The 27,301-nt window shown below is 38.7% G+C and overlaps 1 protein-coding gene across 3 annotated transcripts; it reads right to left on the reverse strand.

Moving 5' to 3' along the window:
* Positions 1–805: 805 nt before the first annotated feature.
* On the reverse strand, positions 806–25,983 carry LOC117303153. Of its 3 annotated transcripts, XM_033787271.1 has the most exons (22): positions 24,134–25,983; positions 20,073–20,253; positions 18,677–18,807; positions 17,293–17,393; positions 16,952–17,046; positions 15,952–16,148; positions 15,466–15,544; positions 14,701–14,890; positions 13,792–14,138; positions 13,527–13,593; positions 12,433–12,629; positions 11,442–11,511; positions 11,199–11,267; positions 11,007–11,077; positions 10,634–10,669; positions 10,223–10,301; positions 8,840–8,913; positions 7,348–8,393; positions 5,678–5,773; positions 3,534–3,733; positions 2,630–2,783; positions 806–1,755 (listed from the first exon to the last, which is right to left on the reverse strand). In XM_033787271.1, exons 1-22 carry the CDS (start codon positions 24,328–24,330, stop codon positions 1,683–1,685), a joined length of 3,750 nt encoding a protein of 1,249 aa, XP_033643162.1. In that variant the 5' UTR covers positions 24,331–25,983; the 3' UTR covers positions 806–1,682. The 3 variants fall into 3 exon arrangements, with proteins under 3 accessions (XP_033643162.1, XP_033643163.1, XP_033643164.1); XM_033787272.1 differs by lacking the exon at positions 10,634–10,669; XM_033787273.1 differs by lacking the exon at positions 5,678–5,773.
* Between the last annotated feature and the right edge of the window lie 1,318 nt (positions 25,984–27,301).

Consider the following 27,301-nt stretch of genomic DNA (forward strand, 5'->3'; position numbering starts at 1 on the left):
TTACCTAAAGGTTTTATGCGAATAATTATTTTGAGTAATTACCGATAGTGTCCAATGCCTATACAAGGAATGCCAAATAGGATTTGCAACTTTTGGAGTGAGGTTTTTTCGCGGTAGCACCATGTTGTAAATCTCTTTTGAGCAGTGGTGGTGCCGAGAAGAACCGGTGGTTGACAACTCAGTATTTATTTTTATGCTCTGATCATCTTCAGGAAAAGACGCTCAGAGCATACTGATCGAAACATTGAGTTGTCAACCACCGGTTCTTCTCAGAAACAACACTACTTAAAAGAAATTTACACATAGTGCTGCCACAAACCTCACCTACTTATACTCCCATCATGCAGAGTTTCAAATCTTACTCAAGTATTTTTTTTATATATCTTTTTTTAATGAAATATCGCCCAATTCACAAGGCTGTACGGCCACTGTAAGGCGAGTGCTACACTTGACTTATTTGGGCTATCGACCAATATCAGCTTCCAAAAGGGGTATACCACCTACTCCTGGGGCTGAACAGGGTTACCCCCTTCACAGTCTGTAAGGATGTAGACATGGGTATCATCCACTAGGAGCCACCTACTCCTGGGGCTGAAACAGGGTTACCCCCTTCACAGTCCGTAAGGATGTAGGCTTGGGTATCATCCACTAGGAGCCACCTACTCCTGGGGCTGAAACAGGGTTACCCCCTTCACAGTCCGTAAGGATGTAGGCTTGGGTATCATCCACTAGGAGCCACCTACTCCTGGGGCTGAAACAGGGTTACCCCCTTCACAGTCTGTAAGGATGTAGACATGGGTATCATCCACTAGGAGCCTAGCTGGTAGGGCAGAATGCACTACCTTCCCAACTTAAAATAGAGGTGGTTCTGAGAAGAACCGTTAGTAAGGTAAAAGCCAGCCGTAGTATAGATGCAAGATGCAAAAGTACAAAATGTTACATATCTAGAGCAAATCTGATTTAATCAAATATTTTTCTCGGAAAGTTCCAAAATATCCAAACATTATTTTCTCATTACTAATCATTTTCTATACAATTTGTTTTGTAACAATAATTGATTGTTATTGTTAAAAACGTATCTTTAAAACCTAATGAATAGGAAGCAATTTAATTGTGATAGTTTTTGTAAAATAAAACATTTTGTATTAATACAGTTAAAGTGGACGTAATACATGTACATGTATGTGTACAAAATATTATCACTTCAGATTGTACTTCAGACGCCAAATTTCAAAATAAAGCAACATTTATCAAGTAATAAAATCATTAATGTGATCTTTATGTGAAGTATTACTGGGACCAATTTCATAGCTCTGATTACCGCCAGCAAAGAATCGGCTCTTGCGGAAGCAGGACATTCTAGGCTTACGTCAAGCGTGTTTCACGGGTTAGCAGGGAATGTTTACTTGTGCGCGTGCATGTAACTAGGCATTCTTCGTTTACTTGCGCAGAAGTTTGGCGCTCGTACAGTAAGTGGAGAATGGTGACAAATGAGTGAGGCACCAGTTTCAAACTGAATGTAATTTTGGCTGGTATAATGTTTCTGCTAGGCAATTCTATAATGTGCTTAGCATGTTTATGTGCTTACAGGCTTTGTGAAATTGGGCCCAGATCTCTTGGTGAATTTTTGATGAATAACCCCTGGCTTCCCCACCTTCTTGAAGATTCTATTCCAAGTTTACTCAGCTGACGATGTCAGGCACTGTTGTTGAAGATATTGTGTTACTTGTCTTGGCTCGACCGACCGATACAGTTCTGTGAAAAAAATATAAGTATCACAATGTAGACATCATATGATGCTGGTTTGATACTTCTGGCATACACAGTGGTGCGGGGAGTTTACACAATGGAATAAAGGTTTTCACAACTTTTTCTTTGTTAAAGTGAGTCCCCACAATGGATTTTTTAGAAAAGGGAATAATAGAACAGTAGGGTCTAGTCCGCCACATCTAATAATAATAATTATAATATCGAAGTCTTATATAGCGCACGTATCTACTAAACAAGGTACTCAAGGCGCTGAGTATATACAAACTTTCAGAATGATAGGTTATTGAAGTGATGAATTATGAGACCCAATTATTTAGCACCTTATATGGGTTTACAAGGTGTTTACATGCATAACACAACACATGGGACCAATCGGCTTTACATCCCATCCGAAGGACAAAGCAATGGTTAAGTGTCTTGCTTAAGGACACAAATGTCACGGTGGGGATTCGAACCCACACTCTGCTGATCAGAAACACCAGATTTATGTGCCAAAGAATTGAAGATGTTATTGTACACGTATGTAAACAGTGGACTAACCATACTCCCTCATGCCCCCATGAGATTACAAAATGACAAACAAATGAATGGTTTGATAAAATCCCCTAATTACTTCTTTGCACCCGCTTCCATGTCTCCCCCCTCCCCCCAACAACCAAAAATGTCTGAAGTTACTGTTGAACAGCTTAACAATTTTCCGCTAAGCAGAAATAAACAGGATACCAGTTGTAAATTGTACTTGTGGCATGGTAGTTCGGCTGGTAACCTTATTCTGGTAAGCATTATTTTGTATCAGACTAGCACATTCTATTTTTATGATTGTCTAGTCATCAGTATGTGAGGTAAATTTACTACTTACATATCATTCCTATGTGAATATTTCAATGCGATTGTTTGTTTGGGTGTGGTCCTTCCATCTCCTTCGCCATCAGGCCCACAGTCTTGACATAAAACTCCTGTCTTGCGCTCTATTGTCATCTGAGCCAAGGTATCAAGTTTCTTGGAATATGCACCTACAACAAAAATAAAGTCAATATTAAAATTGAGACAATAATTGAGTAGGTATTGATTACAGGTTGCAGTATGTAGTAAGGCTGCATCTGAATAAGCCATTTGCGTTTTAGATTTGAATATTGTATGATACAATGATGTGCTTGATCACAAGTTTCTACTTAAATTTGAACTCCTCGGACTCGGTTACTTTAAGAGACGGTGAACACCTACATGTATACACAATTCTGAATGAATGTGTATGGGACAATGGTACCAGGGTTTGCTCATCTTGAAGCTGTGATACAAAGGCTTGCCCTGAGCCATTTGAAATAGCACTTGACTCTATAGTCCAAGGATTTAACAAAAATCCTGAAATACATTGGTGTCAATGCTGGGGGACACACCCTGGCTAATAAATGTTTGTGGGGATTTTTTTTTTTAATTTTATTTTGTATGCAAGTTGCCAGCCACACAAGGCCTGAAGGTCACTACAAGGTGTGGGCTACAATTATTTTATTGCAGAGGCCGTTGCCACCTAATCCTGAAACAGGGGGACCCCTTTACAGTCCATACGGATGTAGGCTTGTGTATCATCAATCAGAAGCCTGGCTGGAAAGGCAGAAAGCACTACCTCCCCAATTGTACGTGGCAAGTGTCACGACCGGGACTCGAACCCACACTCTGCTGATCAAACACCAGGGTTGAATCCGGTGCTCTTATTCACCGCTCGGCCATGACACGCCACAAAGAAACAAACTCCATCTACTTACTTTTGTCATACAAGTTAGTGCTAGTGGTACCTCGTTGCACTGGTGGTTGCCCCGGTAGGTTGGTCGGCTGAGTCCTGAACTGTGTTGGGATAAACTGGTACCTGTTGGCGATGACCGGTTTACTCGACGGAAACTCTGGCTCGTACTGGAAAGCTCCTGGGTAACTGGCTAGCTTGGCTAAGTTCTTCTTGAGAGATGGTCTAAATAAAGGTAATAATAACTTCAAATATATTAAGTTTGGTTTTTACCCACATTCACTGATGTATGTTAGCACTGTATCCCGAGTTCTGTGAAAAAAACACAGGCATTTTACTGGGATTCAAACCCACGACCTTTGCAGTTCTAGAGCAGTGTCATACCAACTAGACCACTGAGGTTGCCCTGTTCGAATCCCTTCCGAGTAATATGCCTGTTATTTTTTTTCGCAGAACTCGGGAAAGTACCGAGTATTCAGTGCTAACATACATCGGTGTATATGGGTAAAAACCCAAATTAATGTTCTTTATCCCCGATGCAAATTTAACATCTATTTTAACGTCAAATATGTTCTACCGAGACATGAAAACCTATCATGCAGTGTTACATAGACTATTTCATTTATAATCGATTATTGTTCATCCACCGTTCAGATAATTCACACAAGAGTTAAAAGAGATTATCAAAACGCACTCAGATTTAGACGACATCCTTTTCATCAAAAACAGGCACAATCTGGACAACGAACAACTCTCTAATTGATGAAAACAACAAAGAGAACAATGTATAAAAGAGGAAAGAAAGTGACCAATTATATTTCGTGATTCATGCATTTTCCAATAGATAGAATCCTCATGCGAGTAGGGAAAAAATTACAAGTCTCTAACCTTGCATCAAAATGCTGTAACCACCAGATAGTAGCCTCATGTTAGTTATTTGCCCCACTGACTGGAAAATGCAGCATCACAAAAAATAATTAGTCATTTCTTTCCTCTTTAAAGTTGAAGCACTATTTCAGCCCTTTTCACACTACTCTATTCCCTGGGTTTCCCCCAAGGGAAGAACGGCCGGCCTTTTCACACTATGATCGCTTTACCCCTGGTCTGCCCCGGCAGTTGGGCATACCCCGGGGAACAGCCACCCCTGCTCCAGAGTAGGGGTAAGCAGTAGAACCCTTGGGTATTCTTGAAACGTGCAGCCGTAACCCAGTGTGGAATAAAGGGACACCATGTGAAAGTGTGCCGGGGTAACCGTGGGATAAGCAAATGTCCTAGGGCCTCCCAGGGCTGTAGTCCACAGGGATAACAGGGCCCGATTTCATGGATCTGCTTACCGTAAGCACAGAATCGGCGCTTACGGAAGCAGGGAATTCCGTGCTTACAGCAAGCGTATTTCACGGGTTAGCGGCGAATTTTGGCTTCTGCATGTGCGTACTCCGCGTTACTAGGGATTCTACGCCTATAAGGCAGGCGCAGAAATTCAGTGCTTGCACGTAAGCGGAGAATCGTGATCGTAAGCGCCCAGATTGGGCCCAGATACAGTGTGAAAAGGGCTTTAGACTTGGGGACCATGGATAAATTAAGAACGTGGTGGCCCGCATGCAGACATGATCCAGCACGCGGTCGTTCCAAAATTGTCACGGGCCCGTGCCACGATGGATTTAAGCAATCCAGTGATTTTTAGGTATCCTCATTATCGAACTCGTTTAGACTTGTGGACAAGTCGTTAATGGTCCCACGCAGTGAGATGGTCGAGCTGTCACTGCTCTCGCGCAAACTGCTGGTTGCCGAATTCTACTCCCCATTAGAAGTCGGGCAGTGCGCAGCAGTCGCGCAACCAGCAGTTCGCGCGGAGAGCACCGCTGCAATTGACTATCTCACCCTGTGGGACCATAAACGACTTGTCTACAAGTCTATTTGTTCAGATTACACGGACAAGGCAGCCCTTTAGCCCACAAAGGAGTGAAGGATCAGTGTTTGCAGTCTAGCTCAGGTATACCATACTACACAGTGGTATTTGGCCAACAAATATTTGGAAAACGCTTGACACTGGGTAGGTTTTTTTCTTTTGTTTGAGTTGTTCTGCAAAGGAACATGTCAGATCGCGGGCGTGCCCGTGGACTTAATTTATCCATGCTCCCTTAGTTTGAGCAAGCTGGTTTTCTGTACCTGTGGCTACTGATGATGGAGTTAGCACGCTGGTAGAAAGAGGAATGATCCGCTAAGGCACTGCGGAAGGGGATTGCCGAATCAGCAAGAGAGGTCCTGAAATAGGGGTTTACATGATGGGGGTTTGGGATTAGGGATTGAGGGTAAAGCAATGAGGCAATCTAGTCTTGCCTCAAGACGTCAGTGATCGATAGTGGATAGTGTACTGCGCTCGTTTGTAAATCGCACTTTGTCGTGGCCGAGCGGGTAAGAGTACCGAACTCAAGCTCTTGTGTTTCAGTTCAGCAGAGTGTGGGTCGAATCCCGATCGTGAGAATTGTGTCCCTGAGCAAGACACTTAACTATAATTGCTTCTCTCCATCCATGGGTAAATGGGTACCTGTAAGGGCAGAGATGGTTCTTGTGATTGATTTAGCTTAGTAGCGCATATTTGTTGCACAGCGCTTTTATGACAAGCCCTTTGGATGTGAAAAGAACGATACTAAAACTGGCTAGTATTATTATTTTTTATTATTACAGCGCGCCCTCTTACAGCATGTTTTAACCGACTTGACTGGCACGCGTAAAAGGGCATGCTATAGCGATTTACCTCCATGCGCAGCTAGTAGGCTACACTACATCCACTATCGTTCAGGGACTTCTTGGGCTAAGACCAGGAGGGTCTTGAACCAAGACTATTAGGCATCAGGATGCAAGCAACACACATGTTCCAAACAGTTAAGATGGAAAGCTTTGCTAGAAATATCAGGCAACTAAGTATAATCTCTGTAAGCTGCAGATGGAAATCGAGCAAGAAAAAAAGCAGACATTGCAGAAAAAAACACAGAAAATTTACAGCATCATCAAAAATACGAAAACACACTTAAAGACCTGGACACTATTGGTAGTTGTCAAAGACCAGTCTTCTCACTTGGTGTATCTCAACATATGCATAAAATAACAAACCTGTGAAAATTTGAGCTCAATTGGTCTTCCAAATTGCGAGAAATTAATGAAAGAAAAAAACCAACCTTGTCACACGAAGCTGTGTTATTTTAGATAGTTGATTTCGAGACCTCAAATTCTAAATCTGAGGTCTCGAAATCAAATTCGTGGAAAATTACTCCTTTCTCGAAAACTATGTCACTTCAGAGGGAGCCGTTTCTGAAAATGTTTTATACTATCAACCTCTCCCCATGTCTCGTCACCAAGTAAGGTTTTTTGCCAATAATTACCAATAGTGTCTACTGCCTTTAAAGGAAAAGTATACCTTTGGTTTTTGGAACTGTTTGATTGTTATACTCAGATTAATAGTAGATTTATTAAAACCAACCTGTGAAAGTGTTTTTGAGATGTTGCCGAATATCTGGAGTGGTCACACCCATGCAGGAAGAATAATCCACAACTGGAATAACAAATCTGAGAAATTTTTCATGCAGAACCATTTCTCAGATTGAAATGTTTTTGACCACATTCCTTTGAAGGAAATTGTTTCTCAAAATGTACACATCATCAACATCTGCATATGTCAAGCGCTGTAGTGCTCGACCAAGTAAGTTTTTTCGTCATCATTTCTTTTATTAATTACCAAAGGTATACCCTCTCTTTAAATTGGAAGTTTCAAGCACTAGAAAGTTATATTTAGCCATTTTACACACGCGATTATAAAAAACTTCTTAACAAACACTTACTTAGTTTGTGTAATCCAACTAGCGGGTGGAGCATTATTAACCTTTGACCCTTCACCTCCTTCCCAGGGGAAGACAGGTATGAATTGTTCAGCTGGTGGAAGACCCTTATCATCTTGGTAAATAGGTTGTAAGGAAACATCCGGTTGGGACGGTTTGGACAAGGACCGTTTTTTATCTTTGGTGGATTTCTTTTCAGTTTTTGTCGTCACCGCTTCAGTAGACGACGATTTCTTCGAGGACCCGCTTCCAGATCTCGCGTCGCGGAAAACAATTTGTCCGTTTGCTAAGAGGGTGAACTCCTTTCCCGAGGTTGCAATCTCTCGAGGAGTCATTTCTCTCGGCGACGTCACCCCTTCCAATTTCAAGTCATGGGTTGGGAAATGTGACCCTTGACCCAAGCTGGAGCTTTGCCTCGGATCCCAAGTCACGCTGGTCGGCGCTCTATGTAAGGCGTCTTTACCCGGGCCCAACGCTCGTTGTTGGGCGAGTCCTGAATTGTACGGACCATTGTGCTTGGTGGAGCTTTTCAGACTCCGTAAGAGCCTGTCAAGTTTGAACGTTGCAGGGTCCGATTCGTCATCACTATGATGGCCAGATGATAAACGTTTATGTTTTGAAGATTTCTTCGATTGCTTTTGTTGTTCCAATCCGGAATGATTACTAAGCGAATTTGTCTCCTTTAGGGACAACCTACTATGACCTTTGCCCTGAGACCTGACCTCGTCCGAGTTTGATCTCTCAGTTTTGTTATGCCTTGAACTTCCATTTTCAGGGGATATTTTCCTCTTGCTTTCTGAATGACTTCGGTGTAACCTTGATGAAGTATTTGAAGTACTCGTAGACTCTTTCTGTGATGGTTTCTTGTCGTAGAAAGTTTTGTAGTTATCACCTCTTCCGGGGATGTCTTGGCTTACTGCTCCTGGCCATCTTTCTTCCTCATCCTCGGTATCTTCATCATCTTCTGATTGAGACGATGAGCCGCCATTTTGTTGTCTTCCTGCGTGCCATTCAGCCAACGGCGCCATTGTGGAGGAAGCTTTACTTGCCTATGAAATGAAATGACAATTGTTTACATCAGTAGGAATTAAAAGTGTGCATGGTGGGAGTATCCTCAGAACATACGCCCTTTTGAGACTACTCTATTCCCTGGGTTTCCCCCAGGAATAACAGCCGGTCTTTTCACATATAACTGCCTTCCCCCCGTCTGCTCCGGCAAATGGGCCTACCCAGTGGAATAGCCAACCCCTGCTCCAGTAGGGGTAAGTGGTAAAACCAAGGGTTATTTTTGAAACGTGCAACCAGAACCATGTGGAATAGGGACACAGTGTGAAAGTGTGAGTGGATGGTAACCATGAGGTAAAAAAGGTTCCAGGGCCTCCCCAGGGCTTTTTCCCACGGGGATATGACATACAGTGTGATAAGGGCTTTACTCAAGCAAACTTGTGAATAAGTTTATGAGAAGTAGAATCAGATCTTAGTCTTGAAGTAATACCTTCTTGTCCAGGAGGCTCGAAGATCTTTTTCGTCTCATCTGCTTCTTGGAATGGAAACTCTCATTACTGAAAGCTACGGATAGAAAGAAAATTACATCAACAAACCAGTAGGGTTTCATGGCCGCGCGGTTTAGGGCATTAAAGGCAGTGGACACTATTGGTAATTACTCAAAATAATTATTAGCATAAAACCTTACTTGGTAACGAGTAATGGGGAGAGGTTGGTGGTATAAAACATTGTGAGAAACGGATCCCTCTGAAGTAATGTAGTTTACGAGAAAGGAGTAATTTTCCATGAATTTGATTTCGAGACCTCAGATTTAGAATTAGAGGTCCCGAAATCAAGCATCTGAAAGCGCACAACTTCGTGTGACAGGGGTGTTTTTTCCTTTCATTATTATCTCGCAACTTCGACGACCGATTGAGCTCAAATTTTCACAGGTTTGTTATTTTATGCATATATGTTGAAATACACCAAATGAGCAGACAGGTCTTTGACAGATACCAATAGTGTCCCTTGTCTTTAAGTTCAAGTTCTGGTGGTTTCGAATCCCGGTCATAACACTTGTGCAAGATACATTACTATAATTGTTTCTCTTCGCCCTAGAGTATTAAATGGGTACCTGTGAGGGTAGCGGTTATATTGTGTTTGAAAAAGCCTTTTGAGCACCATGGCAGCTCAGGGCTCACCAGTGAGCTGAGAAAAATTAAAGAAATGTTATTGACCCAATGACCAAGAGTGGATTTCACAAAATGTTAAGGCTAGTCTTATCTCGAGTAAGGATGAGTTACTCACTTACTAACTTAGGACTAGCCCCAAGGCAGTGGACACTATTGGTAATTACGAGTAATTACGAGTAATGGGGAGAGGTTTTCAGATAGTATAAAACATTGTGAGAAACAGCTCCCTCTGAAGTGACGTAGTTTTCGAGAAAGAAGTAATTTTCCACGAATTTGATTTCGAGACCTCAAGTTTAGAATTTGAGGTCTCGAAATCAAGCATCAGAGAGCACACAACTTCGTGTGACAAGGGTGTTTTTTCTTTCATTATTATCTCGCAACTCCGACGACGAATCGAGCTCAAATTTTTACAGGTTTGTTATTTTATGCATATGTTGAGATACATGTACACCAACTGTGAAGACGAGTCTTTGACAATTACCAATAGTGTCCAGTGTCTTTAAGTTTTTAATAACTCTTAAAGAGTCCTAGGAGTACTAAGTTTGGACTATCTTTGTGAAACCAACCCTGGGCTCTAATGTAAAGCACACTGATATGTTTATTGTAAATAATATGCACCTATATAAGAATCATATTACTACTACTATTAATACTTATTGAGAGATTTTGATGCAACATTTTAAAGAACGTGTGATATTCACCAGATGACGGTCTCGATGAAGAACGTACACTTGGTGGTTCAGTTGATGTTGGTGATACTGGATGTTTTAAATGCCTCTGCTGTAAATACAAAAATAATGTTTACAAGTAACATCAACTATACGATATGATATGTGTGAATGATTACAGAGTTTCACAAAATGTTAATAACAATAACTAGTTTAGAAAACATCAATGAATGTTAAATGGGTCAAACAACAAGTTGTGCAAACAATACTTCATTCGTACAGAGTGACCACAAAGTTAAACCTATTAAAAAACTAATAAACATCAACTTAAAAATAACAAATCTGATGAAAACAATTTATTTCCAAATTATATTAAGACTTTACTTGAGGTCAACAATTAAAACAACCATAAAATTCAAGAAGTTTAAAAGCAACATTTCTTACCCAGAATACATAAGATTTATTGAATGGCTGATCCTTCTGAGAGCGTGCGTTAATGTTACCATAGAAACAGAAGTTACAAAACATGTAAACCTTTTAACATTTACAAATATTTACACCTCTTATTTAAAGACAGTGGACACTATTGGTAATTGTCAAAGACCAGTTTGTTATTTTATGCATATGTTGGGATACACAAAGTGAGAAGACTGGTCTTTGACAATTACTAAAGGTGTCCAGTGCCTGTAAGAATCAAATCTATAATAAATCTCATATCAAAGAAAGCAAAGAGTTATGTTCATGGAGTAATTTGCAAGTTAACATTTCATTCAACAAATCAGTCTTTCCTTATTATGGTGGGTTTATAATGACTTACCATTGCAGATGAAATCCGCTTATTGTTGAGCTTGCTTTGTGTCCGATTAGAGCTCTTATCTTTGGTTTTTCCTGCAAAGAATTAATATATGAGCAGACAAGGAATGTTTCTCAAAATGTTGTTTACTATCAAACTCAGAGTGATTACTAAACGTATAAACAGTTACATTCCCTCTGGAATATTTCTACATACCAGGTGATTCTTGCTCTGCTGCCCTCGCTGGGTGAGAGAAGAAGATGGGGGCTGTTGATTGCACATTATCTAAGAAAGCACGAGAAAAACGTACAGTTGATGAGGATGACATGTATACACAGTTAATTGAGTTCTATTGTCCAAGTCCACACTTAAAGTGTCATTCAATATACGCAGATATTCTTTTCAAATTGAATCTTAATTATACCAAATGAAGAAAATGGCATTTCTTAATTTTCTTACATTCATCTTTGGGCGTCTTCTTCTTGGCTGCATCACTTTCACACTTCCCTTCACTTGTCACAGCAATCACCTAAAAAGGGAGAAAAAACAACAATTTCTCAACAGCTAATAATATAAAAATATTACTAGTTCTTATATTGTGCACTTTAAAACGGTATCAATGCCCTTCAGTGTATAGATCATGTTTTGAAGCCATTCAACTATTAAAAATCATAATTTTTTGTTGGTGGGTCAAAACAGGTAAAAAAAAATTTAAAAAAATGAAATTGTTTAACATTGACTATTCCGGATGGCCCGTAAGATAAAGTTTATGTTATCTGGACTCGACTACTCTTTGATCTGTTTACACTGCTATGCAAATATGTTGCCACGTGACACACCAAGTGCTTTGTTGACCTTTTTGTTACCAAGTCCACAAGGTTGATATTGACTTTGACCAATCAATTGATCAATAAACACATCAATTGCATGTTGTGCCAATTTGGGGCAATATATTAAACTGGATTCTTTTGAATTTTCCTGCACTTGCATGATAATGACATTATGATTTGACCTCATGATAAGAAACAGACGAGCCCCTCTATTTAAAAAAAGGCTTTACACACACTGGCAGGTAAAGGCAGTGTATATTTTGGGTAATGTCTCCACAATTTAATGACTATTAATAAAACTTACTTATAAAGACCACTTGAATTTGAATTTGAATCTGAGACAATTCCATGCAACAAGGGTACAATTTTTACTTTGTATTATAATCAGGAATAAAATTTACGATTTTGGCCAGCTGGGTATTTTGTCTTCCTTTTAAATATATACATATCCTTGTGCATCGGTGCTGTTTTTTCCTCAGCTAGAGTTTTCCTCCCACATCTAAATACCGAAGTTTGAATTTTAGTTGTTTCTTTTGAGCCACCCACCCGCAATTGTTGGCGAAGTTTTTAAACATTGACAATTCTGAATGGCCCCTTTAGACAAAAAATATTTCACTTACAGTAAATTTATATTCAGTATTTGGTGTGAGTCGATGCGCCGTATAGTTGAGATCTGTTCCTGAGTAAATGACTTTTCCGTTTTGCGTTAATTCAAATCGATGGAGTCGACCGAGGGGAAACTCAGGAGGTGCCCACGTGACATGAATCTCACTCCGACCCCGGTTGGTTAAGCTGGGTTTGCCTGGAGCATGTTTACCTAGAAATAAAATATTAAATTGAATTGACGAGCTTGCTCTAGTCATCGTCAGGAGACTGTCTCCAGTCTGAGACCAGTCTCCTGACGATGACTAGAGCAAGCTAGTCGAAACGTTGAGACCAATTTCAGAACTGACTCCGCGGCAGTACAGTTAATTATGATCCTATAAGCTAAAGTAGTAGCCCAGTCTAATTTCTATACCATCCGCCCTGGTAATAGTTAAAAAACAGGACAGTTCTTTTCAGAACTGAGAAGTCTCCCGACCCTCCGATTATCTACTCCACGGCAGTAGAATAAAGCAAGACAGTTCCCTAAGAACAACTCTACCTGGCAAGTAGATACACACATGGTGTTACCGCAAACCAAATATATATTGATACCTCACCATGCAATGCCTCAAATCCTATAAACTTATAAATAGTTATGAATTTAAACCATGAACTCTTATGGAGGGTATACCCTTTGTTAGCTACTCTAAATAATGACCATAAGAACATGCTTGGTCAAGAGCACTGGATAGCTGTTGATAGTATAAAACATTGTTAGAAACAGTTCCCTCTGAAGTAACGTAGTTAAAGAGAAAGAGGTATCTCGTCAGCCTACATTTGAATCTGAGAATGAAGCTTCTCTCAGGCGTCTTATAAAGTACATAATTCTATGCAACAGGCACGGTTTTTACTTTTGTTATTTCCTTGCCAATTCATTGACCCAAATTTTCACAGAATTTTTATGTTATGCATATGTTGGGAAACACCAAGTGAGGATACTGGTCTATGACAATTTATCAAAAGTATATCTTGTCTTTAATAAAACTTGAATCATTGTAAAACCAGCCTTCAATTTTCAGTATTTGCTATTTGTGTGGAGAGACTTTACTCAGTTTGATAACAAACTTACCAAGTTCAGTGGTGGTTGCTGTAATGGTTGCTTTTGGTCCTTTACCTTTATGATTAAATGCACATACCTAGATCAAAAACAAAAAGAGGAAAGACATGTTTAGTAATTATTTCCTTCCCTCAGAACAAAATCCCTATTTTATTCAAGCTAAAACCCACATGTGGTACCTAAGAAGGTTTACCTGATGAAGATCAAAGTCTAGTTTCTGTAAAGCCACCGTGAAGGATTCCTAACTATGAATGGGATTCAGCTGTGTAATACTTACATGAAGGTCATAGGTTGTTCCAGGTGCCAGACCACTAACAATGCTACTTAATTCAGTTGTCGTCTCTACTTGTTGTTTACCGTTGTAAACAACATACCCCTTCAATGCGCCGTTGTTAAAACCCGGGGGTGTCCACCCTAGTTTAAGCTGGGAGGTTGTAACAGCGAGAATCCTCAAGCCTTCTGGTGGGTCGGGCGGAGCTTCGTCGGTGGTTGCTATGGCAAAGTCGCTGATGGGACTATCGTCTCCTTCTGTACTGAGTTGGAGACTGAAGGAGTATTGGGTATCAGCGCGTAGATGTGTTACAAGATGGCTGGTGGATTTACCTTCAAAGATGAGCTTGGAATCTGGAAAAAAGTATTACAAATATTAGCAATAGTACTGTAGATTGCTTTGGACTTCAAAGATATATAAGTAAACTTAACTAGTTTGGGTTGAACAAAGACAATTGACAGGACTCTTCCAACTGAGCTATATAGCCCTATGAAGTTTATTATTTGATTAACTTAATAAGAAAAAAAGTTGTAAACAACCTCAGTCAAAAATCTTTGAACTAACATTACTTTGTTCTTGCTTCGCTTTGTCAACTATTCTACTTTGTAACATTTATTTATTTTATTTATCTATTTTGATTACACATCAAACAGCACAACTTGAACGCAGATAGCAGGATGAATAGGAAAGGAGAAGAAACGTTCAGTTTTAGATGTGAGAGGAAAACCCCAATGGAGAAAACCCATGCAATGCACGTAGGGACTGAAAACCCAATCCACACGCAAGGCTCCGGTCTGAGGTGGGATTCAAAACTAGGCACAGAGGTGAAAGGCAGAGAAAAACCCACTGAGCCAACCTGATTGGATCAGTGAACACTATTTGATTCCAAAACAAAACAATGCAAATATCACCCACCATTAAACAATCTATACGTGACCTCCAGTCCACTCTTCAACGTGACCTCTTCCCAGTCAGCTTGAACTTCTGTGTGACCTTTGACCTGAAGTGATGGAGGCCCAGGTTTATCCAACGTCTTCAAGAGTTCAAGCGTTAACTCAACTTCCTCTTTAAGATCTTGATGAGGCAGATCCTTATGCTTCACAATCTGTTAAGTTCAGAAGTCAAAGGTTAAAGGTTATATGTGAAGGTATTCATTTGGTAATCACTCTTAAAATTAATTGCAATAAAAACATTTGGTTAGAAGCCTATAGAGCAGCTTTCGATAGTGTATCACAAAAACTCCTGTGTCAATTACAACAACAACAATACGGAGCAATGAAACACACTAAAAACCGGTATTTCTGCTTGACTTCCTAACCGTTTTATTCCAGACATTCGTTTTTCACAAATACACAAATCTAGACACAGGAAAACAACTCCAGGCATGCAGATTTCGGATCTTATGAGAAGCGCTACTCTCAGTACCTGTAACGTTGCTCAGATGGTGTATTCCTATTAGGGATTATTCCTCCTGCATGGACATATTCACTACGGATTTTTCAGTGATATCTAAAACACGCAAACACCTTTTTTCAATTAAATGTCTCAACTAAAACTACCCAACGGTTCCTCAAACCAAAGGTATACTTTGATGACATTAAACAATAAAGGTCAAATGTGACATATCCGGGAAGGAGGTTTGGTATAAATGCAGTTTTGATGATGGAGTAAATAACCAACCTGTAATGCAGGGACAACCTGGGGATGATCTCGCAATCTCAAACAGCCTTTTCTCTTACTCGCTAAAGTTCGTAATGTCCTAACGAAGAGGAAAAAAAGGGAAAGAAAATCAGTTACAAATTCAACATTATGAACATCACATATATTTTCCCATTGCAGAGAAGATTTCTTGGATTCAGGAGACTTCTCAGTTCTAAAAAGAACTGTCCTGCTAGGCTTGCTAGGCGAAACGTAGGAAATCAGTCGCACTACTACTTTCGCTTAGTGGATCGAGGGGACTTCTCGTTATTAACTTCACTATGCCGGAGTGAGTTTTTATTTGGTCTCAACGCTTCAACAAGCTTGCTCTAGTCATCGTCAGGAGACTGCTCAAACCACAAACCAGATTTAAATTTCAGCTGTTGGCTGAACACCTAATAAAATGCCTGACAAGTAGGAATATCAATAAAATTTAAAGGAGTTTTTGTTTTAAAAAACAACACTTACATCGCTGCAAACCACGCCGTTTCTGAATCCTCGTTACTCAGCTGCGACCCCAACCTCTGCAACATGACCTCTGATGTACTGTGACTTAGCAACCGATCATGACCTTGACGACTGGTTGCTAGGCAACTGATAGCGTAGCAAGCGTTCTTCCCGCACCCAAAGTCTTTGCTGGAGAGCATATGGCAAAGTCTGCTTACCTACGATACACAACGACAACAAAATCAGGTCAATATTTTGAAGTGTCATGTTTACAATATTAAATTGACATTAATCAAATGCTACCTTAAAAAATGCATTTCTCTATAACCATACCGGGCATTGTATCTGGTCCTAAGTAAAACGTAGAAACATTTCATAGAGTACAAGAGCTGAGATTATGTACATACATGTATATATGGTGTAGGCTTTAAAAGATTTTTCAAGCCTTATTTAAAGAGAAGTTTTACTGATTTTTCTGAGGGGAAGAAATTGCAAAACAGAATAAAGTAGGAAAACAATCATACATTGAACATCAACCTTGCTCTATGGGTTTGTTATACACCGATCTGCCAATTGCCAATCAACAATATTGGCTTCAATTGTCAACAACTTAACTAACACCTGGCTATCGTTGCTAAAGTGCGTCGATTCATGACACTCATTTAAAGGGCAGGGTGTACTTTTGGTAATTCCTCCAAAAGTTAATGACCATAAAACTTACTTGGTATTCAAAACACTGCTAGAAACAACACCCTTTGACGTAATGCAGTTTTAGAGGAGGTGATTTTTCACCCAAAAACTTGAATCTTAGAAATTGCATGCTGCAGAATGCATTACCTATTGCAGAGTGTGTTACCTTCCCAACTTGTTACAAGGCAATTATGGTATAGTGCCTTTCTCCAGGGCACAGGTGTCATGACCGGGATTTGAACCCACACTTTGCTGCCGACATTACCAGAGCTTGGGTCCGGTGGAGTAGACCACTCGGCCATGCCGCGTCGCATTTTTTGATCAATCTTACCATTCTATCGGAGTCTGGGTGTTGCAGTAGTCTGGCTCGTCCAGCCTCCAAGTCACATAACCGGCCCAATGCAAACGCTGCATTCATACCTCGACCTGTAAGCATCAAACAGGAAAACAATTGTCAACTTTACGTGACAATAAAGTTGTTTCTAAGGCAGGCAAAAGCTCTACATTTTTCTATTCCACTTGTGCTTATGTTTTAACCTTAATGAGCGTCAAAAGAATAGCTTTCTGTTGAGCTAGATTCACAACAATGAGCTATCAATATTAATTTCCAACACACTCTGAATGACGTTATCTTGACATCTCTGGTACCCAGGCTTCTTCAGCTCTACATACCTGCTTCATCTATTCCTAATGAATCAATAAGTTTAGTCAGGATCTGATGGGAGAAGCTGTGATCTAGCATGTGTTGACATCCTTCTTCAGCAATTGATAATCTACAGAAACAAAAAACACCCTCTGATATGTCAAAAATTGATTCTAAAAATATCATTTGATATGTAATTATATACTTCTAAATATACAACTATCAAATTTTCATAATGTTTTCATATTTCTAACAACTAATCATAAATCGTTCTTATAAAGTGCTTCATCAAAACCAAGGGTGTCTCAATCCAAGAACTCATTATTTTTGTAAAAAGTTTGTTGAGATGTTCAAAATATAAGACCAATCTTTACATTAGCACCATGTAATAGTTTACAATGTAGGGGCTTGAAACACTATGTGGACTAAAAGGCAGTGGACACTATTGGTAATTGTCAAAGACTAGCCTCCATAGCTGGTGTATCTCAATATATGCATAAAATAACAAACCTGTGAAAATTTGAGCTCATTCGGTCATCAAAGTTACGAAATAATAATGAAAGAAAAATAACCCTTGTCACACGAAATTGTGAGCGTTTAGATGGTTGATTTCGAGACCTCAAGTTCTAAATCTGAGGTCTTGAGATCAAATTCGTGGAAAATTACTTCTTTCTCGAAAACTATGGCACTTCAGAGGGAGCCCTTTCTCACAATGTTTTATACCATCAACCTCTCCCTATTACTCGTCACCAAGAAAGGTTTTATGCTAATAATTATTTTGAGTAATTACCAATAGTGTCCACTGCCTGTATATATCCACACATTTGTTTTTACAGTGTTGAATAATAGGATTTTTTTTAAAGGAACACGTTGCCTTGGATCGGACGAGTTGGTCTTTAAAGCGTTTGTGACCGTTTTTTATAAAATACATACGGTTGGAAAGATGTCTTAAAAGTAGAATACAATGATCCACACAAGTTTGCCTCAAAATTGCGTGGTTTTCCTTTTACTCTGCGAAATAACACGGTCGGCCATTTATGGGAGTCACAACTTTGACTCCCACAAATGGCCGACCGTGTTAGTCGACGAGGTAAAAGGAAAACCGTGCAATTTCGAGGCATGTTTGTGTGGATCATTATATTCTACTTTTACAACATCTTTCCAACCATATGCATTTTATAAAAAAGGGTTACAGACGCTTTTTATAGACCAGCTCTTCTGATCCAAGGCAACGTGTTCCTTTAAGTGTACAGATCAAAGGAATGGCCACACAGTGACTGCAACACAGAGCTGTGCGTACAGCTTTGGGTAATCCAACTGGTACACTATTTTCGTTTACGAAGCAAAACCTTTATTTTGTGACAAACGATATCTGCACATGAATTATAATAGTAAAACTTGAAAGTTGTTTACCTTGCTAATACCAGGGCTGCGTTACTTGCAGTCCACATATTAGTACTGTTTAGTAGACCTGTGATTCGGCTGATTGTTATATCCAGACATTGCTCCTTGATCATCCAATCACGACCACCTTGACTCTCCGCCTTCATGGAATAATAATCAAAATAATTCAAATTCAATAATTAGATTAAATTGGATTGTACATAAAACTCAAGAGTCAATACGTTGTTCTCCCTTAGCACTGGTCCGATGGTTAAATGCCAGTTAAAACACCTGAGGAACAGTCCAGTTTCTAACCTTAAAGGCATGTACATGTTTGGTAAATTGTCAAAGACCAGTGTTCTCTCTTGGTATATCCCATCATTTCCATAAAATAATAAGCCCGTGAAAATTTGGGCTCAATTTGTCATCGAAGTTGCGAGAAAATGATGAAAGAAAACACCCTTGTTGGACGAATTTGTGTGCTTTCAGATAGGAATAAAAGACTTCTAGCTAGAAGTCTTTTAATATTCTAGTGCGAAATTACCTCTTTCTCAAAAACTCATCACTTCAGGGGGAGCCGTTTCTCACAATGTTTTATACTATCAACAGCTCTCCAATGCTCGTTACCAAGTTAGCTTTTAAGTTAATATTACCAAACGTGTACCTTCCCTTTAACTTTTTTCGTATCCTAGCCAGCAGGATCACTTAGCTTGTCATTTCACTAGTCAAACAGCTTCTTCACTCATTCAATCCTTTCTATTAAATAGGGATGTTTTTCAACACTGAGCTAGCCAGCTGGACCAGTTTGTGCAGAGAATTTTGACTGGTCCTTAGGTGTTTTAACTGACATTTGGCCAGCGGACCACTGTTAAAGGCCGCCGGACTTGTAAGGTCGTTAGTGTTTATTTCAAGCCCTGAATGCCCATGTCTACAGTACTAGTCTTGGTGCAAGACGTTTATATTCACTATCACTCAACTATCGAGATCCTCGCTCCCTCCTCGCCGTGCACATTACAATCGACCGATAGCGGGTGCTGTTGGAAAACTTCCAAAACACCCCGCCACACCCACACTCGTGATCGCGGCTTATAGAAACGTCATCTAACGGTGGAAAAGTCACAACGTGTGTAAGCGTTGAGTGTATGAACATTACAATCGTACGGCCTACGATGTTTTACCACAATGTTTATCAACTCAACAAGAACCTTGCACCAAGACTATAGAACTTTATCATGCTGCATCCATCTTGGTCATGTTCCTTGTATCGAATAACAATAATGTATGATAATTCATCTTGCAATTAGGAACCAGACTATTTTGTTCTTCCAGCCTCGGTTTGGTTACATTGATACCAATGGGAGATCTTCAAGATGGCTGCACCGTGACAAAGGTCTATTATGTCTAGAGGGAGACCAAATTATTTTACCAATGTTCCAAGTGTTCCTGCAGCATTCATGACGGATTCATCGTCGTCGTAATCCAGCATGTTGGTCAGATCAGGCAAGATGGTTTGTGGGTGTGACCCATTAATGATTGACATGACCCTCATCTGACCTTCCTGATTCTCGGCTAGGGTACCAAAGATGTAGGCAGCATTTCCAGCAACCCTACAAGAAAAGAAAAATCCAAATTTATAAATTGCACATTTTGTTTGCGGTAACACAATCTGTGTATATTGCTGAGCAGATTGGGTTCATTTGAGAACTAATGTCAACAATTTCTTAACTATGATATGAGGTATACATATTAATACCTCACCATGCAATGCCTCAAATCCTATAATATAAATCCATGTATAGTAGATTTTTTCTTAATTCTTGAGATTTCTCAGTTCAAAAAAGAAATTGCCTGCTTTTAAATTATACCTGGACAGAAGGTAAGAAATTGGCCAGGAAAAACAAGTTTTACCATGGAGGTAGGATTATATTAGATCCAGGAAAATTGTTGTTATTTAAATAATTCAATACCGCAGAGTGAGTTCTTTGTGTCATTGTTTTGACTAGCTTACTCTGTCCACATCAGGAGATTGTTTATTTATAAGTTTACAGAATGTTTTATGGCAAATTATAGAATCCACTAAGAAATCCCTTTGAAATCCCTTGTTTCTACTGTATTTCACTTTGAGGATCAACAAATTTCATTTGAGATGGAAAAATACACTTGTATGTTATGTGTGGGTTGTAACAAGAAAAACAATTTTTTCATTATTTTTTTTTTAAATGAGAGACCACCTAACATCACAAGGCCGGATGGCCACTACAAGGCGAGGGCTACCTAAGGTGTCAACCCAAACCAATAGGAGACTTTCCAACGCTAGGCGGCAGCAGACATACCGGGTAAATTTCCATTGTTTACGTAGTTCTGAACATGCGCATAATTCTGAGAACAATGGATTTACCCGGTAAGTCTGCTGCCCTCTATCGTCCCAGAAAGTCTCCCATTGCCACCAGGGGCATGTTGCCACCTACTCCTGAGAAACAGGGTTACCTCTTCACAGTCTGTATTAAGATGCATGGGGTACGGTTTTGAGGAGCAGTATGCACTACCTCCCCATCTTTTCACGAAGCAATTATAAAATTAAGTGCCTTGCTCAAGGGCACAAGCGTCAGGGTGTTACTCTTGGTTTTAAAACACAAAGTGAATTGCATGTCTCCTCTGCCAGTTTATTTGCCAAGAACAAGGGATGTAGGAAGGTGTCACGTTGCCTTTAGCATTTGGGCAACGCCATTACACACACCATGAACCCATTAGGTTTCAACAATTTTACACCATGAAGGTAGGTAGAATCATGGAGGTAAAATGGTATAACCATGGATGAGCGAATGTTTTCCTCCATGGCAGACCTGTACCCAATGGAGGTATACCTATACCTCATGGAGGTAGAAATGTGCCACATTGGGTATAACTGTACCCCAATGAGGTATAGTGTGGAGAACGCAACCTGAGTATCATAGATAAAGAGTGCTCAGTGTGTTTTCAGTTTAAATCCTGACTTTGATGCCTCGTTCCCTGTCAATAAAGTTGACACTTCTTTTGTGTATATATTTTTTACTAGAGGTATTTGTGCCTGTAGTTATACCTATCAGCTATGGATGTTACAAATGTGCCCTATTAAGGCATAGGCCTAACTGTACCCCAAATGAGGTAGATGAAGACCTATAACCAATCAGTAACATAGATCATAAATGAGAGAGCTAAACGTTTGTTTTCAGTTGAAATCCTGACTACGCCTCATTTGTTATCAATAATAACTTTACCTTCTTTGTGTCACCACATAATGAATGTACATGACAATACCCTAGAGGTAGAACTGTGTGCCCACAGAGTTAGACCTACCATGGAGGTACATATATCTGTGCCCAATTAAGGCAGGCCTGATACTTCACGGAGGCAACGGACGCGATTGCCTCCGTTGCCCCTTGCCATTGCCGTGGTGCCCTTGAAACGCTCCAGTAGAAATTTACAATTTCCTCATAGGGTGCCCTTTGCCAAAGAGAAAATGCCTTGGTGCCCTTGCCCTTTCAAAAAACGAAGCACAGGCCTACCCAAAGGACTGAGGTATTTATATTTAAGGACTGTACCCAATAGAGTATTATGATTGAGAGAGAAGTTTGTTTTCAGTTGAAAATCCTGACTACGCCCGCTTCCTGTCAATAAAGGTTAATTATTCCCTCTGCTCTATACTATGCTTTGTACACAACACAGCCAGACTCGGTGATCCCACTAGCAAACCCATTACCTCCCAAAAGTCAACACCTTAAGATCGTTGGGTACACACAAGACACCCACAGATCTGTTTGAATAGTAAATCACAAAGTTAAGTGACTTGAAAACTGCACCCCTATATACAGGGATGAGAATAAAGAAAGTCCCTCTCTATGCTTGTACAGACACTTGTGTAGCCAGTGTGTTGTCGCAATTATTCATATGCAATTTATAAGAAAATGGGGTGTTGGTGACAGCTGGAATTTTTACACTTTGTGAGTGGAGTACCAATATTCTCATTAAAAGAAATGTGACAAACTCTAACTGAATGGAATTACAACTGAACAACATCTCTGTTTAAGGTGTCAGTACTCGGATGGGGCAATAAAGTAGTGGGTGGCAATCTAAAAAATACCTGTAACTGCAAACAGTTACTTCTGCTCTTAACAGATATATCGACTTTGTTGTAGTATCCTACATGCCTGACAGAGGCAACGAAGGCAATGAAATGCTCCGTTAGAAATTTACAACTTCCTCATAGGGTGCCCTTTAAAGGCAGTGGACACTATTGGGAATTGTCAAAGACTAGCCTTCACAGTTGGTGTATCTCAACATATATGCATAAAATAACATACCTGTGAAAATTTGAGCTCATTCGGTTATCGAAGTTGCGAGATAATAATGACAGAAAAAACACCCTTGTCACACGAAGTTGTGTGTTTAGATGGTTGATTTCGAGACCTCAAGTTCTAAATCTAAAGTCTCGAAATCAAATTCGTGGAAAATTACTTCTTTCTCGAAAACTATGGCACTTCAGAGGGAGCCGTTGCTCACAATGTTTTATACCATCAACCTCTCCCCATTACTCGTCACCAAGAAAGGTTTATGCTAATAATGATTTTGAGTAATACCAATAGTGTCCACTGCCTTTAACAAGGAGAAAACGCCTTGGTGTCCTTGCCCTTTCAAAAACGAAGCCTAAAGCTTACAGGCTTGTCCTTACACAAAACACTGATTACCCAATTCTAGACACAATTCCCTGATCAACATTCCAATTACCGGTATGACTAAATGACCCAACCAAACTAAAATGGATCTTTACATTTGTTTAGGGGAATTTGAATTGAGTATTTTTAATTATTTACTAACAGTATTATTAATATCAATAATAGAGAAAATAGAATTAGCTGTCTCAATAAAATCAAGACAGAATAACCAGCCGGTACAAATTTATCCAATTCAGTTGTCAAATTTTGTCACAGGTTATCCTTAAAATGTAGCAATCAAAATAAGAAATTTTGTGGATGTGTTTACTAAGGAGCTTTACAGTAAATTTGATAACCCTAACCCTACGCTCGAGGGACAGCAAAAAGCAACTCACTTACTTTAATTAAAATAAAATAAAATAAAAACGTATTTTTCTTTACATTTATTATACATAAAAAGAATACAAAGTGGGTAATTATACAATAGCACAATTTTACAATTATATAATGGTTCAAATAAACAACCTGTAAGTTATGGGAAAAAAATATACAATAAATTTTATACAAAAAAAATTAATATTAACATAATATTATACAAAAAAAATTAATATTAACATAAAATAAATACAATATTGCACAAGTAAGTGGCGTGGTCGTGAACCACAATCCACAAAGTTGTTTCACTTCAGATTTGTTGACATTTTTTATTTGAGATCTCAGTAAATGCTTTTCTTCCTACACATGTCTTACTCCAATGCTACATGACATCATGACATGGCTATAAAGCCTACCATACCTTGTATTGTCTGCTACCAGCATTCGTACCATCCCCCACAAGAAGTCTTCCGAGCCGTAGTGAGCGAGAAATGCCCCGATGGTGTGCGGTTTATCACGGTGCAGGTCGTCCACCAGCAACTCCATCGCGGAGTGGCTGGCCGGACCCTCCTCCAGCAACCGCTGAAAGTAGTCATTTTTCCGCCAATGCAGGCTCATTATGCCCTAAATTTTGCTCTAAGACATGGTTTATAATCTCATCATAGTCTCTCAGAATAAAGAAAATGCAGATTCATTTAAAAAAAAATGTGAATTCACGTCTGATTTGTTCGTTTTTCTGTCGCAACTCATGTGATTGTCGTTATGCACTTGTTGACATTGCCTACGCTTTACTATATGCGTATGGTTCCCGACTCATCAAACATTTCTCTGAATGGGATTATTTCGCAAACATTGTAAACCAATCTACACCACCAATCCATTATGGTTATTTATTAACGTGTAGATGATGTACATTTGAATAAAAATTTTGCAACAATTTCTTTCAAACTAAAAAATCATCATCGTTAACAAAACGAATTTGTGCGTTTAAATATTTGTTGTTATCAGTGAATTTGTGGTCAAGGGATAATTGATGTGGTAAAATAGTGAACATTGAAACGAATTTAAACATGAAATATAAGTTATAAAAGTGAATGATTTCACACTATTAGGTTTTTTTTTCAACTGCAGAGGGCGCCACGTAACATTAACGGTCCTGATTTTCTATTGGTTGAGGAATAGTGAACACTGAGCTATAGCTAGGGTAATGGTAAATCAGGGTTTTGCCAAGTTTAAAGTTGTGAGTGAGTGTAATTGAGAACAAATCAGCTTTTGAAATAAAATTAAACTAACTGTTTGTTGCATTACACCAACCAAATTGTTAACTCCACTTCACAATTTCATTCCACAATTTCATTACAAGTTCAAGAATCAATACAATTAACAAAAGTAAACCAACACAAGATTTAACAATTGTCCAGTTACACATAATATAAGTGCACTTTTTAAAGAAAAGTTCATAAATAATCAAATTGAAATTTAACGAATGGTTGAATGGTAAAAACACCAAATTAATTCAGTTTAAGTTGAATTCAAGAATCAAACCAAAACTGTGTTTATGTGATTGCAAAGATATAATTTAAAGGCACTATAAGTTTGGGTAAACGGCGACGAGAATCCTCAATTGGTCCCAACATGGGCATAAAATATTAAGTCTGTAAATATTTTGCTCAATTGGCCATCAAAGTTGCAAGAAAATAACAGAAAAAGAAAAATTTGTTGCATACAATTTTGTGCGCTTTCAAATACCTTGGAAAATGTTAGGGTAAAACTTATTTAAAAACTACATTTAAGGGCGTCAATTCTAACAATGTTTTTATCAACAGCTCTCCAGTGCACTTTATCAAATAAGTTTTGATGCTCATTATTGTTTGGAGTATTATGCTTTAACACTCTAGCCCTTAAATTTTACCCAGTAAAAAATAATTTTACTGGCGATGTAAAAAATCTGTGCTCATGATGAAAACAGTAGGCGATAACGAAATATAGTGTATTTTGTTTTAAGAACTAAAGCACATTTGGTAACCATGGACACAATTTCACAGACTACATGTAGTCAAATTTGGATAGAAAAATAACTTTGATAATACTAGTTTTTGTTTGCATTGCTACACATGGACAAAGTTATAATATCAATTAATAATCTTTCATATGCAAAGTTTCAAGTATTATATAAACGGATACAAAATGTGACCTGCTACGTGAAAATGAGTCAGATGTTGACAATTTTAAGGATTGAGTTATATGCATGGCTGGAAAGAACACACCAACAGCAGTAATTTGGTATATGTCTAAGCTTTGGGGTGTATCGCATTGCTGATACTTCCGTTTGAAATTAGCCAATACATAATTTTTTCTGAAAAACGAATTACAAGTAAAGCGATGTTTTAAACTACCATTTCGCGCAAAAGGATACAAACAAGACATAAGTATGATCACAAAATTGTTGTATTCATAGCTTTATTGCCTAAAAGTAAGTGTTCTAAAGGTTAACCATGCAAATATGGTTCTTAAAAAGTAATATGAAAAAAATGTTTTTTTTTTTTTTTTTTCCACACACTAAACTGTCCATTACTTAATTATGCATTGGGCGACATCTGACTCATTTTCAGGTAGCGGGTCACAAATATCATAAGAAATGTGAACTTCTTCAATAAAAACCTGATTTCTTCTATATAAAACCATATAAAAAAAGTGTTTGTATGAAAGCAACTATAAGTGTAAACAAAAATTGTCTGATTTTGAAAAATTATTAATGAATTTAAAAGTACTATTTCTCTACTACTTAGTTTAGGTTATGTCTACCAATGTATATTTTCTATCTACCTAGTTTGGGCTTTTGTCTATACAACGACTATTGAGTGTATTTTCATTGTTCGTTACCAGCTAGTCTCTTTTTAATTCTTATCATTATCACAACCATTTACAAAGTACAGCTTTATAAAACCAAAATTTACATCCTCGTATACTTATCACTCAAAATTCTTTAGAGATTTTAAATTTTGTTCACTCATCAAGTTTCAACTAACAATTTGTTAATTATATTATGTAACATTTTAAGGTTTAAATATGATGTACTCTTGTTTAAATTCCACATTCCACACATTTGTAAATAAACAGCCTCTAAACTGGTTTCATTTTTGCAAAATTCCACAAAGTCATTTGTAAAGATTTTGAGGCAGTATCCCCTCCCGCCTATTTAAAAAAGACTTTTGCAAACATTTGTGTAACATTTGTTGCTGATAATCCCTTTAAACTATTGTAATAATTTGTAGCTTGTTTCAGTTCCAGATCTGATACATTGTCAGCCAAAAGCATTTTACATTCCTAAATTCCACACTTGAATGAATACAATATTTGGAATGCAATCACACTAGAAAAATACAAAACGACAGCAACAGAAACCACTCATTTTGGAGGAAATCCATCATTAGGCGACAACACTCAGGAAATGACCACGATACTTATGTCCTTTCAATAGAGTTATATATAAGAACAAGAGGGTGCACTGGCCTATATACACCACGTGGCATGCGCGCAGGCGGCCATTTTCTAAGTTGACAAAACAGGCATCGCAAAGCGTGTGTTT

This window comes from Asterias rubens, chromosome 19, assembly GCF_902459465.1.
Source record: "Asterias rubens chromosome 19, eAstRub1.3, whole genome shotgun sequence".
In the NCBI taxonomy this organism is placed as follows: Eukaryota; Metazoa; Echinodermata; class Asteroidea; order Forcipulatida; family Asteriidae; genus Asterias; species Asterias rubens.